Source organism: Camelus ferus, chromosome 9, assembly GCF_009834535.1.
Source record: "Camelus ferus isolate YT-003-E chromosome 9, BCGSAC_Cfer_1.0, whole genome shotgun sequence".
Classification (NCBI taxonomy): domain Eukaryota; kingdom Metazoa; phylum Chordata; class Mammalia; order Artiodactyla; family Camelidae; genus Camelus; species Camelus ferus.
In genome coordinates, this window is record NC_045704.1 from 19,073,825 (window position 1) to 19,091,462 (window position 17,638).

The 17,638-nt window shown below is 45.6% G+C and overlaps 1 protein-coding gene across 1 annotated transcript; it reads left to right on the plus strand.

The window, feature by feature from the left end:
- The first annotated feature begins 2,984 nt into the window (after positions 1 to 2,984).
- On the plus strand, positions 2,985 to 5,439 carry LOC102522290 (galectin-7). The gene is made up of 4 exons (XM_014567973.2): positions 2,985 to 3,031; positions 3,443 to 3,531; positions 4,328 to 4,529; positions 5,250 to 5,439. Exons 1-4 carry the CDS (start codon positions 3,029 to 3,031, stop codon positions 5,361 to 5,363), a joined length of 408 nt encoding a protein of 135 aa, XP_014423459.1. The 5' UTR covers positions 2,985 to 3,028; the 3' UTR covers positions 5,364 to 5,439.
- Positions 5,440 to 17,638: the final 12,199 nt, after the last annotated feature.

The following is a 17,638-nucleotide window of genomic DNA, read 5'->3' on the forward strand; positions in this document are numbered from 1 at the left end:
GTTTATATCTCTTGTTTTCAGGAGAAAAGAGATTACAATGTCCTTACCCCTGGGCCTGAGGGCCAGTCTCCACTGAGCACCCTTCCTCACCGGCTCCCTCTGACACCCCAGCTGACCCAGCCCTGGGGGAGCAGCGCCCCCTCTGCCCACTCAGCCCCTCCCCCACCCCGTGACCTCCCCACCCCCACAGGCAGCACTTAAATCACCTGCCTACTGGCTGCAGGACCCAACTGCTCAGCACAGGAACAAAACGCAGGAAGGAAGAAGAGAAAGAGCAAGTCAGGGTGTCCACAATCCAAGATGGAAACGTACAAGATGACTTAGGGCCTGGACAGTCTACTAGACAAAACTTCACACATGCCCAAAGCCCACCTTCAGGTGACAATATTTAAGGGAGCTTAAGGAACTCCGTTGGGAACCAGCTATGACAGAAAATGCTCCCCTTAGCAAGTGACTGGATTGGTACAATTTACTGTATTTATAACTAGGACTGAGGGTTTTCCATGGACTTCAGAACTTAAGAAAAAGTCAGATTTTTAAACGTGTCATTTTCCTCATTTGTAACTTAATTTGCAAAACCAAAGCAGCCCCTGAATTGTCTCACTGCGTATGAAAACCAGCCCAAGGTCACCACGAAGCTGACACTGACAGAGCCTGGGATTTTCCACTCCCACACCCACCGCGGGGGAGCTCAGTACTTCTCGCCCTCATTGCTCTGAACGAGGGGGAAAGGCAGCAAACGCAGCCCGCTGCCCACCCCTCTCCCTTGTTTTCATGGCAAATGAACGTGGTGGCTCTTAAACGCTGAGGAGTGACCGTGTGTCCTGGGGCAGGTGGAGGGGGGCTGGCCGTTTCAGGGGCCTGGGGGTGGTGGTTGCCCTGGCCTGTGTATTGTCAAGACTTGGAGAAGTATTCTATTAAAATCTGGACGAGTTACGAATGGGACAGACAGCTGGAGAAAGCCAAAACATAGTGGGAAACAAGTACAAACACCACTTATTTGGAAATGGAAAAAAAAAAAAAAAAGGTCCTGAAGATATTACTCAAGAACTGATAGAAGATAATCAACTCAACCGAATAGGAATCCATCCAGGATGCTCACACCGGAGTTATGAGAAATGAACCCGCAATCAAACTGATAACAGGTTGATGCAATCATTTCGCCAGACCTGAAAGTCAAGTCTGGACTTGCAGGTTGGCAGCATGTGAAGAACTATCCAGGCACAATGAGGAGATCAGGGAAGAGATGGGCTCCCGGGCGCAGCAGGGACACGCGGAATGAGGCTGGCGAAGGGACCCTTCCTGATCAGAGTACCGGAGCCCCCTGCTCCGGGAAACTCTCCACCCGAGTTGTTGGAGTTAGGACCTCAAACCCCGCTGTCCCCTCTACTTAAAATCCCCAGGAGGTGCCCTTGGCACACAGAGGGGGCTCCAGCCCGGGTCCTGGTCCCTTCCTTGCTGGGAGGCCTTGGCTGAGAGGCTGGCCCTCTCTCAGCCTGTTTTCTCCTCTGCAAAATGGGGGCGCCCGCGGCCCCCACCCAAATGCAGCTGCCCAGCCTCCCTCTCTGAGGCGCTTCCTCCCCCAACTGCACCAACTGTGGGGTGAGGGGGCTGGAGGGAGTCTGGGAAGCCTGAGAGGCTGTGGGAGGTGGATCAGGTCTGAGTCTGGTTGTCTCCACCCAAAGTTTCCATTCCTGGCTCTGCCCCTGGCCTCTTCTCCCTCTGCGGGTGCGGCCCCAGTGGGGTGTGGAGGAGGAGAGGGAGAGGTGGGCTGTAGGCTGGGTCTCTGCCCAGCTCCCCCACCTCCCCTGTTCCCTGCCTTCCAGAACCCCCTCTCAGCATTCCCCCTCGGGCCCCACCCTTCACACCTGGATGCCTCTTACTGGAGTCTTGGGCTATGGGGACTGCAAATGGGCCTGGCGGGGGTCCCACTTTTCCCTCTTCCTTGGTCTGGGTGGGGGTGGGTCCTAGGACACCCCTCCACTCCACCCCCTTGTCCTGAACACCAGGTGAGACATAGGAAGGAGGTTCTGGGAGGTGGAAGGAGAGTACAGAGACATAAAGGAGAGAAATAGGCAGGAACTCATGGGACAGAGAGTCAGAGATGGAGGAGACAGAGAGACAGCCTAAGGCATTTACAGAAACAGAAAAAAGCAGACAGGAACTTCCAGAGATGTAAGAAGCCAGAGCCACCACGGTCCCCATGGTATTGCACAGATGTGTTTTGGGGGGCAAATTGCTTCTCCTTTCTGAGCCTCAGTTTCCTTACCTGTCAAATAAGGGTGATCGATGCCTCTCCCTCAATGGCTGTCTGAGATCACTGGTCTCTTGCACACGCCGGGCAGGCCAGAGGCTGGTAAAGGGCAGCTGTTGTCGTTTTGGATTCCCTCCTTCACGCATATTTACTGAGCACTTGCCGTGGGCCGGGCACTGCACCAGGCACCAGGCACACAGCCTTGACCATCAACAAAATAGCCTGCCCCTCTGCGCTCCCTTTTCTATTATTACCGTTGTTGCCATGGATATTATATTTCAGAAGCATAAACTGGAATTTTGGTGGAGACATATCCTTAGCCCTGGGCAGCAGGTGCTAACCTGGGAGAGAGAGGGGTCCCGAGTTCCAGCCCACAGCTTAGCCTCGCGGGACTCAAGTTTTCCATGATGAGATGGGCCTGAGAGTCTTCTCGCCACCGGGCAGCAGGAAGGAAGGGCTGGTAGGATGGGGGCTCCATGAGCCTCTACGTTGTTGACATTATTATTATTATGAATTGTTCCTACCATTATTAGCTCAAACGAGGAGGGCAGTACACCTGGGAATCCTCAGGGACTGCCGGAGTGTCAGAGGCCCTAGACAGAGGGCGCGGGGGGCCAGCATGGCCCCAGGGCCAGGGTCGGTGCCAGGTGTGGGCGGTGTGTGTGGAAAGCGGTGAGGGTGAGTCAACAGGGCCAGCCGCGCCCTGCTTTTACTTAAGGCCCCAGCAGCCATCCCCGGCACCGCCGCCACCCGTCCCGTCCCGCTGTCCTAGCCATGGTAGGGAGCTTCGTGAGTGCTTCAGGGGCCCGGGACATTTGTGGGGGTTGGACCCAAGGCTGCCCAGACCAGGGGAGGGGGGGACCGGGCTGTTTCAGTGGAGAAAGTGGGTGCTAGGCTGTGCTATGAAGTTCTGGGCTGTGGTTTCTGGGTTGTCCCAACCCGTCCCCATGCTCCCATCTCCCCCTTGGCAAGTTTCCTTTTGCTTTCTAGCTCTTTGGACATTTTTCTGTTGATTTTGTGTTCCCTCTCTCCAACTCTTTCCCTTCCTTGCCTCTCATTCCTTCGTCTCTTTCTTCTCTCGGATTCTGCTGGTCTGGGTCCTGGTCACTCTCCCCCTGGAGCTGACCCATCTGTGTCTCTCCTCTGCCTCCCTGATTCACCTCGGCCCCCACACCCCTGCTGCTGCAGAACGTGCCCCACAAGACCTCTCTGCCCGAGGGCATCCGAGTCGGTACCGTGTTGAGAATTCGTGGCGTTGTCCCGGACAAGGCTGGCAGGTGAGAGCCCCGGCCTCGGTGTGGGAGGGTGGGGGGAGGTCTCCAGGCTCAGCTGATCCCACTTCTTCCAGCCCAGAGCCCAGGGCCCCAGGCTAACTTTGCCCACGTGGGTCTTGGAATCCCCTGAGTTACTTCTGACCTGGAATTTGATGTCCTCACTTATTTGTCCCACGACTGTGTGCCTGGAGTCGACGTTATTCTAAGAAATTGCGGGTCCCAGAGGAATCCACGGTTCCTACCTAGAGTCCTGTGAGTTTCAGTCTGAGTTCTCAGGAATTCTGGAATTGTCCTGTGAATTGGAGGTGCCCTGAGATCCCTGGCCTCTAGCACATGCTAGGCAGGCCAGAGGCTGGGTAAATGGCAGCCTAACCAATCAATCGTATGACTTCCTGGGTCGGGATCTTCAGGATTTCTGGGAGTCTAGGCTGCCTGGGCATACTGGGGTCCCTGGTATGGGTCCTAGCCCTCTGGGAACTGGGGATGCCTTGGGAATCGGGAGCACCCTGGTCTTCAGGAGCTTGATTCCTTGGCAACTCCAGACTCTGGAAATGAGGGGGACCCAGGCCACAGCTTAGTCACCCTCGCCTAGCAGATAGATGTGTGTGCAGGCCCCCACTCAGTTTTTGGATGGCCTGGAATCTGGGCTCCCTGGCTTCCAGTCTACAACCCGTCCTTCACTGGTGTGTGTGACAGTCCAGGTCCCTGTAAATTTGTTCGTGCTCTGGAAAAAGGTAAGTCCTGGTGTGTTGGTCCAGAACCTCTTTCCAAGGCGTCCTCTTCCCCCATCACCTACCAGGTTCTATGTAAACCTGCTGTGCAGTGAGGAGCCGGGCGGTGAGGCCGCCCTGCATTTCAATCCTCGGCTGGACGAGTCCACCGTGGTCTTCAACACCCTGGAGCGCGGCGCCTGGGGCCAAGAGGAGCGGGGCTCGGGCATTCCGTTCCAGCGTGGGCAGCCCTTCGACGTGCTCCTCATCGCCACCGAAGAGGGCTTCAAGGTGCGTCTCTGCCACAGGGGTGGGCGCCAGCACCCAGGTCTCTTCCCTTGGGAAGGCTGGGAAGGCCAGGAAGGCCCTTGGGGTGAGGTGAGCAAAGGAGGTGAGCAAAGGCGTGGCCAAGGCTGGGCAGGGCGTCCCCAGGCCCTCATGTCCCCTGGCGCAAGCGCACTAATCTCTGGCGCAGGCGCACTAGTGTCTGAGGGCAGGTGTGTGGCCGTGGCAAGGCGAGAGAGCAAGAGCCAAGTGACCAAAGGGTAGGTGTCAGGGGAGGGCGTCAGGGAGGAGGGGAGTGAGACGTGGCCCAGACTTTCATCCCCGACCCTATTGCCTGTCTGCTTGAGTCTGTGGTCGAGGCTCAGGGGCAGGAGCATGGATGGGTTGGGAGACAGGACCGAGAAACAAGTTTCAGCAGGAAATGGTCGCTGCAGACCCTGCATCACACAGGCTATTCTTCACTTTCAATCTGCGCATCAGGAGTCAGGTGGTGAATGCAGGGATCGGGGTAACAACATCCACCTCCAACGCTTAAAAAGCACTCACGTGTCAACAATGAGCTCATTTAATCCTCACGGCAAGGGGTTAGGATGAACAGTATTTGCCCAATGGGGCCTGGGGACCGAAGGGGTCCGTGGGTGCCCAGGTCACGCAGCGTGAGTCCAAGTTGGGAATAACCTGGCAGTGGCCTCGGGAACCCCAAGCCATGTCCCCTCTCCTGTGCAGGCTGTGGTCGGGGACTCGGAATACCACCACTTCCGCTACCGCATCCCGCCGGCGCGCGTGCGCGCGTTGGAGGTGGGCGGGGACCTGCAGCTGGAGCTGGTGAAGATCTTCTGAGCCCTTCCAGGAGCGCGGGTGGGGATGGGGCGCAGGGGTCTTGGATGGCAAATAAAGTCTTAGCCGCTCATCTGTGCGCCTCGTGTGTGTCTGTGGCTCCTTCATATGGATGAGGAAAGTAGGTTCAAAGCAGTTAAGACACTGACTAAGAGTCACGCAGCGATTCCGCAGCGGGGCGGGATCCGGGCGTGGATCTCTCTGGGCATTTCTGTCTCGGGAGGCCACAGGAGGGTCGCGATCTGGTAGGGATGGGGCTTTGGCTTGCCTTCCTGCAGCATTCGGCAAAGCAGCCAGGTTGTAATGGGGTGGGGTGACCTGAGGCAGTTTGGAAGAGCCCAAGCCAAGTCCTCCCTTGGCACCCCCTCCGCAGAGGGCGCCTCCCAATTGGTTGGTCTCTAAACAGGTCCCTTGGAGATCCCAGCTTCGCGGAGATGGTGCGTGAATCTCAGGGTCCCTGCGCTGCCTTTAACTTCTTCTCGCCTTCCCCCACTATCCGGGCCTCCCCAAGGCTGCAGACGGTTAGCTCTGGGAGTGTCTGGGAAGTGGTTCGGGGCGTCGCCTCCCTCCCACCTGTCCCCAAGTCGGGGCAGGCCCCGCCAGTTCGCGCCCCGGGGCAGACGCGCACTGCAGCGGCAACCGCCCGGTGGAAGGAACCTCGACGCGAAGGCTCTAGCTCTGGTCCCAGCTGCTGTCAAGAAGGCCGTTCGGAGTTTCTTCCACCTGTGCTCACCCGATGGCCTGGAGACCCTGGCCCTGTCAGAGGGGTTCCGGGGGGAAGGGCGAGCGGGGCTACAAACAGACGCCCAGGCACCCCCGAATGCCAGGGGTTGGGGATTTTCTTGCTTCAGGGGGGTCGCTCGGTCGCCCCTGAATGGCGTTAGGCGGGGAGAGGAGCCGAGGCTACAAGAGAGGCCCCCGGCTCCGCACCCTCGGCGAGGCCCTCGTAGCGGCCGTGGTTCCCAGCTGTAGACGGAGCCCGGCGGGTGGCTGGGTGCCAGCAGCTCGCAGCGGATTGCGTCCTGAGTCTGGGAAAGTCCGGAGCTGTGTCCCTGGCGGGTTGTGTCCTGGGCTTCCTTCCGTCTGGGAACCTTGGGAAGCCAGTGACATGTCGCTCCCTCGTGGCCACTCCCAGTATTACAATCCTAGCAATCGGTCCAGGATCTAGGGTCTGTTATCCTTTGTTTCGCCTGAAGAGGGGTGCAAAATCCTGTGGAACCACTCAGCCTGGATACCCAGGTCCCAGACTTTTCCTTCACTTTGTAAACCTCCACCTATAGTTACCCTTCCCCATGCCTGGCCCTTCTAGTGTGTAGTGAGAGGTCCTCCTCTGCCTGTCAGAGACCTGAGAAAATACAGCATTCATTGGAACTCCAGGGCTCACTGTTAAATGAAGTAATTTGTATTTTAGTTGTGTGTGCCATGTAGTTTTTGAACATTAAAAATAGTTGTAAAGGTAATATATCAAAGCGGTACAACTTTCAAAAAATAAGGTGAAAAGTAAGGCATTATTGGCACAACTGGTAAAGATGGTTGGGTTCTTCCGTTAGATGGCAGTGATTCATCCGTGTTGACTTCCTGGCTTTCACCTCTGTCTTACTGTATGTATAGTGAAGAATGTTCTTATTTGTATAAAATACAGAGTAAAGTATTCATAAATGGCTCAGGATAAAACTAAGTTTGTATTGTACTTAAAACTTTCTGTCATTTCAAAAAATATATACACATGATCTATATCATACATGTATGATATGCCCTTATATGTAGAATTCCCTAAAGATTCCCCTCCTCCAAATGTTAAAAAAAACCCAAAAAAACTAGTTAGCACATGAGTTCAGCAAAGTAGCAGCACACATAGTCAACACACAAAAATCAGTTGTATTTCCGTACATTAACAAGGAACAATAAAAAGTGGACGTTAAGAAAAAATGTCTGGGGGGAGGGTATAGCTCAATTGGTAGAGTGCATGCTTAGCATGCCCGAGGTTCTGAGTTTAATCCCCAGTACCTCCTTTAAGTAAGTAAATAAATAAATGAGCTTAATGACCTGCCCCCTAGATTAAAAAAAAAAAAACAAAGAAAGAATACCCATATACAATAGCATCAAAAAAATAAACTACTTAGGAATAAACCAAGGAGGTGAAAGGCACATTCAAGGAAAGCTATAAAACATTGCTGAAAGAAATTAACTAATATATAAATAAATGGAAACATCCCATGTTCATGGATTGGAAGACTTAACATTTTTAAGATGTTGATAGCTTTTACATAGTATTTTTAAGATGTTGATAGATTTTTACCTTTTTTTAAATAAACTCTGTTCTGATTATAAAACATATGCATACTTACTGTGTGGTTTTGAACAAGAATTTTTGAATCATGTACAATTTTATCACTCTGAAATCATCATTCTTGGTATATTAGTGTGATTTTTCCTAGTCATTTTACTATAATAATTTATCTACAGTGTACTTGTTGAGGAAAATTGCAGTATTTATTTATATACCTATTTAGGTAACATTTCCTGAGTCCCTGCTGTGTGTTAGTCATTGTGCTAATCATTCTTTCAATCTTTAAAACGATCCTCTGAGGTAGAGACTCTTATTGTTCTTATTTTGCAAATGAGGCATCTGATGCATGTTCAAGGTCACACATCATGTAGGTGGTAGAGCAGGGACCAGAGCCAGGTGAATATGATTCCACAGCTTGGGAATGTACAATAAAATTCACCCTTTCCAAGTGTGCAGCTCCATGAATTTTGACATATCCATATGGTTTGGGGACCAGAACCACAGTCAAGGCACGGAATATTTCCATCACCTCTTTACAAGCACCCTTGGCAACTGGCAACTGCTGGTCTGCTCACTATCATCCTCAATTAGTTTTTCATGCTCTAAAACTTGGTGTTAACAGTGTAAAACATTTTTTTTTCTGTCTGGCTAAAATCTGGCTACTTTCATTCAGCATGATGTTTTTGAGGTTCATTCAGATATTTGCATAGAGTAGTAATTCATTCTTTTTGTCTGAGTGGTAATCCATCGCATGACCACACTACAGTTTGTTCATCCATTCACCTGTTGATGGACATTTGAGTTATTTCCACTGTTGGTGATTATGAATTAGGATGGTATGAACAAATCTTTGTGTGGACATATGTTAAATTCCCAGTAGTTAAGTTTCTGGGTCATATGATCCTTGTCTGCTTAACTTTAAGAGAAACTGTCAAATTGTTTTCCGTTGTATTTCTACCCATCTACATTTCTTCCTGCAATATGTAGAAGTTACAGTATGTCACATCCTCATCAATACGTGGTATTGTCAGGTTTTTGTTTGTTCGTTCTCATTTTAGCCATTCCAGTGGGCGTGTATTGGTATCTTACTGTGGTTTTAATTTGCATTTTCCTGTAACTACTGACGTTGAGCCTCCTTTCATGTGCTTAGTGGCCATTTGTATATTCTATTTTGAGAACTGTCTGTTCAAATCATTTGCCCATTTTAATTAGATTGTTTTCTTATTATTTAGTTATAAGAATTATTTACATTTTCTGGATAGAGACCTTTGCCAAATATATGTATTGTGAATATTTCCTCCTCTGAGTTTTCTCTTTTCATTTTTTAATTGTCTTTCTTAGAGCAGAAGTGTTTAATTGAATTCTACATTATCATTGTTTTCTGTTATGGTTTGTGCCTTTGTGTCCTATTTAAGAAATATTTCCCTATCTACAGTCACAATTTTTAGAAATGTTTCCTTCTAGCTGTTTTATAGTGTTAGCATTTATGCTTAGGTCTATGATCCATTTTTTAGTAATTTTTTGTATGGTATGATGTAAGGGTTGAGGTTCATTTCTTACCATGTGGACTTCCAGCTGTTTCAACACCATTTGTTGAAAAGACTGCCTTTTTTCCCATCGAGTTACCTTGGCAATTTTGTCCAAAATTAATTGACCATATCTGTAACCAGAGTTTATTTCTGGCCTTCAACCTTCTGACTCATTGGTCTTTCTGTCTATCTTTATGCCAATATGATACTCATGATTACTGTAGCTTTACAGTAAGTCTTAAAATCACAGAGTATAAGTCTTGCAATTTTGTTCCTCTTTTCAAAATTATTTTGGTTATTGTAGGTCTTTTTTGTTTTCATATACATTTAAAAATTTTATCAGCATTTTTACAAAAAAAGTCTCTTGGGATTTTGATTGAATGAATAAATCAATTTGAGAAGAACTGACATCTTAACAATATTAATCTTCTCATCTGTGAATATGGTTTATCAATCCCTTTACTTACATCTTTGAAATTCTTTCATCAGTGTTTCATAGGTTTCACTGTAGAGGTCTTGCAAGCATTTTATTAAATTATATCTAAGCTTATATGTTTTTGGATGCTTTTGTAAGTGGCATTGTTTTCAGATTTCAATTTCCAGTTTATTGCTGCCATGAAAATACTGCTGTTTTGTTTTTTATTTGTTTGTTTTGTTTTTTTGTTTATCAATGTTATAGCCTGCAACCTTGCTAGGTTCTTACAGCTTTTTCTGTAAATTCCTTAAAAAATCTCTAAGGTACATAATTATGACCTCTGTTAATAAAAACATATTTATCTCTTGCTTTCCAGTCTTTATGTCTTTCATTTCTTTCACTTGTCTGATTGCACTGGTTAGACCCTCCAGTACTATGCTGAATGAATGTGGTAGAAAGACATCTTTGCCTTATACCCAGTGTTAGTGGGAAAGCATTTAACCTTTCACCATGAAGTATGATAATTGGCTGTAGGTTTTCTGCAAATGCCCTTTATCTTAATGAGGACATTCCTTTCTATTGCTAGTGTGTTGATAGCTTTTCTTTTCTTTTATCATAAATGGGTGTTGGATTTTGTTAAGTGCTTCTGTGTCTGTTGAAATTTTCATGTCATTTTGTTTTTATGAAATGATTTGATTTTCTGCTGTTAAACCAACCTTGCATTCCTGGTATAAATCTCACTTCATATAATAATTTTTATGTATAGAATAGATTCAATTTCCTAGTATTTTAAGGATTTTTACATCTATGTTCATGAGAGATATTGATCTGTAGTTTTCTTTTCTTTTGATAGATTTGTTTGGCTTTGGTATTAGGGTAATAGCCACCTCACAAAATGATTTGGGAAGTGTTCTGCCTGCCTCAGTATTTCTGAAATTCAGAAATTTCAGTATTTCTGAAAATTTGTATTATTTTTCCTTTAATATTTGATAGAATTTACCAGAGAAACCATCTGGGCCTTGGCTCTTCTTTGTGGAGATATTTTTAATTACTTATTCAATTTCCATATTTGCTATAGGTCTATTCATATTTCCAGTTTCTTTTTGAGTCAGTTTTGGTAATTTGTCCCTTTCTGGGAATATGTCATTTCATCTAAGTTGCCTAATTTGTTGTCCTAAAGCTGTTCATAATGTTCCCATATAATTTTTTTTTTATTTCTATAGGGTTGTTAGTCGTGTTCTTTCCTTTGTTCTTGATTTTGGTTATTTTTTTCTTTTTTATTTCTTGTTCAGTCTAGCTAAAGTTTATTAATTTTGTTGATTTTTCTAAAGAGCCACCTTTTGGGTTCACTGATTTTATCTATTGTTTTTATGTTTTCTATTTCATTGATTTACTCTGATCTTTAGCATTTCTTTCTATTCACTTTGATTTTGACTTACTCTTCTTTTTCTAGTTTTTGAGGTTGAAGTTTGGATTTATTTTAGGTCTTTCTTCTGTTCTAATATGTATTTAAAGTTATAAATTTCCCTCTGTGTACTACTGTAGCTACATGTTACATTTTGTTATGTTGTGATGTTGCTTTTATTCAGCTCAAGGTATTATCTAAATTCTCTTTTGACTTTTTCTGTGACACATAGTTCATCTAGAAGGGTGCTGTTTAATTTCCACATATTTAGAGACTCCTAGATTTCTTTTTATGGATTGAGTCCTACCTTAATTCCATTATGGTTGGAGAACATACTTTGTATGATTTCAATTTGTATAAAGTTATTGAGACTTATGTTATGGCCTTGCAAGTGGTCTGTCTACTCTGAAAAATTTTCCAAGTGTGCTTGAAAAGAAAGTATATTCTGCTTTTGTTAAGGTGGAGTGTTAAGCATTAGGTTAAACTCATTAACAGTGTTTATGTCTTCTACATCCTTAATCATTTATGTTGGTTGTTCTGTCAATTGCTGAAAGAGGGGTATTGATATCTACAATTAAAATTATTGTTTATCCTTTCATTCTGTCATGTATTTGGGGGCTCTATTATAGTACACTTTTATACTTTCTATATACATCTGATGTACTGACCATTTTTCATCTCTAGTAAAATTTCTTTTAACATCTATTGTGTCTGATATTAATGTTGTCCTTCAAACTCTCTTATGGTTACTGTTTGCATTATATATATTTTCCCAACCTTTTACTTTCAACTTATTTGTCTCTTTAGATCTAGATTGTGTCTTTTGTAGACAGCATGTAGTTGGACCTTGCTTTTTTATCCAGTCTGACAATGTATTAGTTATGTATTGCTGCATAACAACTTACTCTCAAACTTAGCACCATGAAACAACAAGTATTTATTATCGTGCCCAGTTTCTGAAGTTAGGAGTCTGGTGCTGGCTTACCTGGGTGGTTGTGGCTCAAGATTTCTCATGAAGTTATAGTCAAACCATCAGTGGAATTGCAGTCATGTGAAAGAGGAGTTGGCAAACTATGCTGTAACAGTTAATTTTGTGTCAACTTAACTGGACTAAGGGATGCCCAGATAGCTGGTAAAACATTATTTCTGGGTGTGACTGTGAGGATGTTCTAAAAGAGATTAGCATTTGAACCAGCAGCCAGTGTAAAAAAGATCCACCCTCACCAATGTGGACATCATCCAATCCTTTGAGGGCTTGAATAGAACAAATAGTCAAAGGAAGGGGGAAGTTCTCTTTCTCTCTCTTCTTGAGCTGGGACATCCATCTTCTCCTGCCCTTTTACATCTGAGTTTCTGGTTCTTGGGACTTATACCAGCACCATCCCACTACCCTATGTTTCTCAGGCCTTCAGTCTTAGACTGGGAGTTTCACTGTCTGCTGCCCTGCTTCTCAGGCCTTCAGACTCAGACTGAGTTATATCCTAGGTCCTGGTTCTCCAACTTGCAGATAGTAGATTGTAGGATTTGTCAATCTCTATAATAGTGTAGGCCAATTCCTATAATAAATCTCTCTATATAGATATATGTAGAGATAGACATAGGGATAGGGATAGGAATAGAGATAGATTCTGTTTCCCTGGGGAACCCTGATTAACACACTCATTAATTTTGAATATTGTAACCAAAAATATGTCACTGTCATTTTTTTTGAGTTTTCTTATTATGTGTTTTTTTCACACTTTGATCAATTCATTGCTTTTTATACGTTCATTTTATTATTGTGTAATTTTGAGTATTTATTTGTCAGAACTCTTTATTAATGAAGGACACTAAACTCTTTTCTGTCACATATATCACAAGTATGATTACATATTTCCTCATTTCCTATTGTGTCTTGAGGTTAAACATTATTTCAATGCTTTTCTGATGTGTAGAAGCTTTTGATTTTTACATAGTCAGATTTACTGATATTCCCTTGCAATTCCATACGTTGCTTTTTTATTATTATTATTTGGGGGGTAATTAGGTTTGCTTATTTATTGATTTTTGGAGAAGGTACTGGGGATTGAACCCAGGACCTTGTGTATCCTAAGCATGTGCTCTACCACTTGAACTATGCCCTCCCCACCTCCACATTGTTATTATGCTTATATAATTCTTTTAAACTCTGAGGTAAGACATTTTAGTTTCTTTGTAACTTTTAAATGTTATTCTTTAATCCATCTAGAGTTGATATATTTTTGAGGGGGTGGGTATAGCTCAGTGGTACAGTACATGTCTAGCACATACAAGATCCTGGGTTCAATCCCCAGAACCTCCATTAAATGAAAAAGGAAAAAAGAAAACAAGCCCAGTAGAGTTGCTGTATCTTTTTTCTAAGTGTTAAATGAGCAATTTGTTGGTCACTTTGTCACCTTAAGATGTGAATTGACATCTTAATTATACATCAAATTTTAAAATGTGATAGGTATATTTCTAGACTCTTTTTTTTCCATTGTTCTATTTTTGTGTTACTGTAACATTATTTATTTTAGTTTCATAAGACGTGTTAACTATCTAGTAGGTAAGTCCTAAATATTAAGTTTTCCTTCAGAGACACTTTAGAATGAATGTTTCAACTTTCTTTCTTTTCCCCAAACCCCAATGCCACTGGATTTTAAAAAATAACAGCTTTGTTGAGATATAGTTTGCATACCATACAATTCACCCATTTAAAGTGTACAGTTCAACATTTTGTTGTATACTTACTGGGTTGTGCAAACATCATTACAATTAGTTCTTCTTTTTTTACTTACTCGCAAGTTTCACTCATTTGCTGAATATTGTTAGGATTATTATGTTTGGCTTTACTTTGGTCATTTTCTCATACCTTCTGTTTTCACTTTTATGAGTCCCTGCATTTTCCCTTTGTTTTTTGACCTTTGCCGAATGGATTATCTTTTCTTCTTTTTTCTTTTTAAGCTGTCCTATTGATTTATTCTTACTGTATTCATGATTAGTGATAGATTTGGGGGGGGGTAGTAAGGTTCATTTATTTATTAGGTTTATTTATTTTTAACGGAGGGCTGGGGATTGAACCCAGGATCTTGTGCATGCTAGCACATGCTCTACCACTGAGCTATACTCTCCCCACTAATGATAGATTTTTTTTAAGCTCATACTTGAACCTATGGTTACTTAATTACCAATGTCAAGAATTCAGTGTTAGCTGTTAACTCTCCACAAGTAATATGAAGATAATATAATTATTTTTTCTTCCCAGTAACTCTTTTCAGTTTCTGTTGATATAATTGAGAGTTTTATTTTTATTCTTTGATCCCACTGCCCCAGCATGTGGGGCCTCTATGAGGCCACCCAAGCAGCATGGAGAAGACAAGACCAGCTTTGCCTGCAGAATCATTTTTAATAACCATTTCAGTCATTTTTAGATAGCATTTGTTCTGCTTTTAAAATAATCACAAATTTGCAGAAAAGCTCCCCAGACAGCCTCTCTCAGTGGACAGACCTAGGATGTGCTTGGACTTTGGGCTCCTGGCATCTCACAGCTGTGTTCCTCACTGGGAAGTGCCCTCTGTCGCAGGGAACTGTCTCACTCATTAGGACCCTCCCAGGTGGTGGTCCATGCTAATGACTGGATGGTACTGGGATACAGACGCCTTGCCTCAGGTATCAACTCTTTTGGACAGGTAACAGTAGCTGCCAAGTATTGAAGGAAAGCCTTTCCCCCACACAACCTCACTACTAGGTGATCTGTTACAGTGAAAGCTCTCAAAAGGAATTCTGACCCACATACAGATATTTAATAAACTAATGTTACTCTGAAAAGTGGTAAATAAAGAGAAGGAATCAAGGAAGTACCTGGTCTTTCTTTTATGAACTGTGCCTCACGGCAACTAAGCAGCAGATAAGGGGAAGTGTCCCTTTGTATCCCATTCCAGCTATCATGTGGGGGAATCTTGTCTCTCTGCCCATCGCCTAGCTCTGCTTCGCTCAGCAACACCCTTCCTCAGGCTGGATCTCCGAAGAACTCGGCCAAGGTAGAGCCCGGGGCCACTCGGGGCTTACATCCTGCCAGCCTAGTGGCCCCAGGGCAAGAGAATCCCCGCCCTTACTATCTGCACAGAGGGGAGGCTAGGGGCGTGGCCAGGGCTGCCCTGCTCTGATTGGCTGGTCTAGGTCACATGCCCTTCTCTGGAGCTGGTGGGAGGGGCCAGCCCTAAGAGAGACTTGTGACCTGAGAATAAGGGACTCGTGGGATCCCCAAAACATAAGGGGGATACTGATTCCAGAAAGCAGTAGGGGGTGCTGGGCTCACAAAGCAACATACATCCACTATAGTGACATCCATAGCGTTTTTCTTACCTTGGCCGGGGAAAGCGTATTTGGGACCCCGGATGAAAGGAGAGGGGGGAGATCTGGGGAACGATAATCCAGAGAACTCTTGCTTGTGGGATGTGAGCAGAGCCCTGCAGCTTGGCAGCCAGCTGAGAGCCAGGAGGAGCAGCAGCCAGGAGGGGCCTGCAGGAGGGGCTGGGTAGGGGCAGGAAGGAGGCCGGCGGATGGGACAGGGTTTTCACATCATTGCAAGATGTCAGCCAGGTTTTACTAAAAGCTTCCTCCTACAGTTAGTGGTGCTTTGGGGGCCAATAAAGGGGAGAGGGCTGTGACCCTGCGGGTTGAGAATGTGGGGCACAGATAGTGGAAGTGACCATGGAATTGGCAGAGACAGCAGCCAGAGCCAGAGGTGATAGGTGACGTGGATGGGGTTGCAGAAGGTAGTCAGAACATCTGGTCTTCAATGAGCACTTACTACATGTCAGGTACTGCTCTGCACATGTCCCATGTACTATCTCATTTGCCTGTCACAACAACCCTCCAAGGTAGGTCTTATTATTACCCCCATTGTAAAGATGAAGAACTGAGGCACAGAGAGGTTTAAGTGCCTTGCCCAGGACACACAGTTCTAAGTGGCAGAGCTGGGATTTGAACCTAGGCCCTCTGGCTCCTAACCCTGTCATCTGCCTCACATTGTGCAGGGGTGGGGGAGTTGGTCTTAGCAATTCTATAGGAAGAAAACCTGTTTATAACCCTCCTTTGGTGGCCACATAGCAGGGGGCAGAGACAATATTCATTGGTCCATTTGGAGGGAAGGATCCCAAAGGGCTGAGGGTCATCAAGGTGCCACAGAGGAGACAGGGCTCTGCCAGGGCAGGAGATGCCCCTGCTGAGTGTGGAAGTTTGGCTGGGAAGAAAACTGATGAGTTTCTGGCCTCCTGAAATCTGTTTCTCCCATATCTTTCAATGGCTCCAGTGTCCTTTGGGGGAAATACTGCTCCACCGAATCCTGAGCCACAGGTAGGCGGGGTGGGGTGTCATGGTCACTAATGGGCCCGCCTTCCAGCCTAGGGCAGGTAGGTGCAGGTAGGTGCAGAGCAGCGCCTCCATGGGAAGCCCTGCCTGGGGCGACCAGGCTGAGATCTGCTTTGTCAGGGAGCAGAGAGACAGGGGTCCTGATGGCTCAGAGTCCCATGGTGGGTGACTGAGGAATTACAAGGACAGGGAGGAAAATGGAGAGGGACAGACAGTGAGGCATGTACAAGACAGATGCAGCAAGAAAAAGAGACATTGGAGGAGATATAAAGAGAGAGGGATGGCAGCACCATTGACAATAACCAAAACATGGAAGCAACCTAAATGCCCATTGGCAGACACCTGGATAAAGAAGCTGTGGTATATGTATACAATGGAATATTACTCAGCCATAAAAAAGAATAAGATGATGCCATTGGCAGCAACAGGGATGGGCCTGGAGATCATCATCCTAAGTGAAATAAGCCAGAAAGAGAAAGAAAAATACTGTATGATCTCACATATATGGGGCATCTAAAAAAATAACACGAACTTATTTTCAAGACAGAAACAGACTCATAGACATAGAAAACAAACTTACGGTTATGGGGGCAAGGTGGAGGGATAAATTGGGAGTTTGGGATTTGCAGGTACTAACTACTACATATAAAATAGATAAACAACAAGGTCATACTGTATAGCATAGGGAACTATATTCAGTATTTTGTAATAGCCTATAATGAAAAAGAATATGAAAATGAATATATATATATGTGTAACTGAATCACTATGCTGTACATCAGAAATTAACATAACATTGTAAACTGACAATACTTCAATTTAAAAAAAAGAGAGAGGGATGGAAACAGGGAGATACAGAGAGAGACACAGACAGATATGAAGATACAAAAAAAAAAGGAGAAAGACCAAAGGAGACAAGAGAGGTGGACAGAGAGTATGAGGCCAAGATGGGGAAGAGAGATACAACGGCAGGCAGAGAAACTGTTAGTGAAGAGACATAGAGATACAGACACAGAAGTAAACATGCCTCCCTTGCCATCCCTGCCCTCCTTGGCCCCACAGATGGAGACACACAGGTCCAAGATGGCAGGGACCCACCCCCCACTGACCTCCTTCTAGGCACTCCCACAGCGGCAGCCGGTCCTCCTTCAGCTCTGTCCTCCTTCCCTCCTGCTGCTGGCCAAGCCCATTAAGCTGCTACCCTGGCACAGTTGAAGGCCTCACGCCCTGGGGAGGAAACCACTAAAGAGGCGTCCCTGCTATCCGGCA

Coding starts and splice junctions, on each gene's coding strand:
- LOC102522290 (XM_014567973.2), top strand. Junction 3,532..4,327: donor GTCCCGGACAAGGCTGGCAG/GTGAGAGCCCCG, acceptor ATCACCTACCAG/GTTCTATGTAAACCTGCTGT. Junction 4,530..5,249: donor CCACCGAAGAGGGCTTCAAG/GTGCGTCTCTGC, acceptor TCTCCTGTGCAG/GCTGTGGTCGGGGACTCGGA.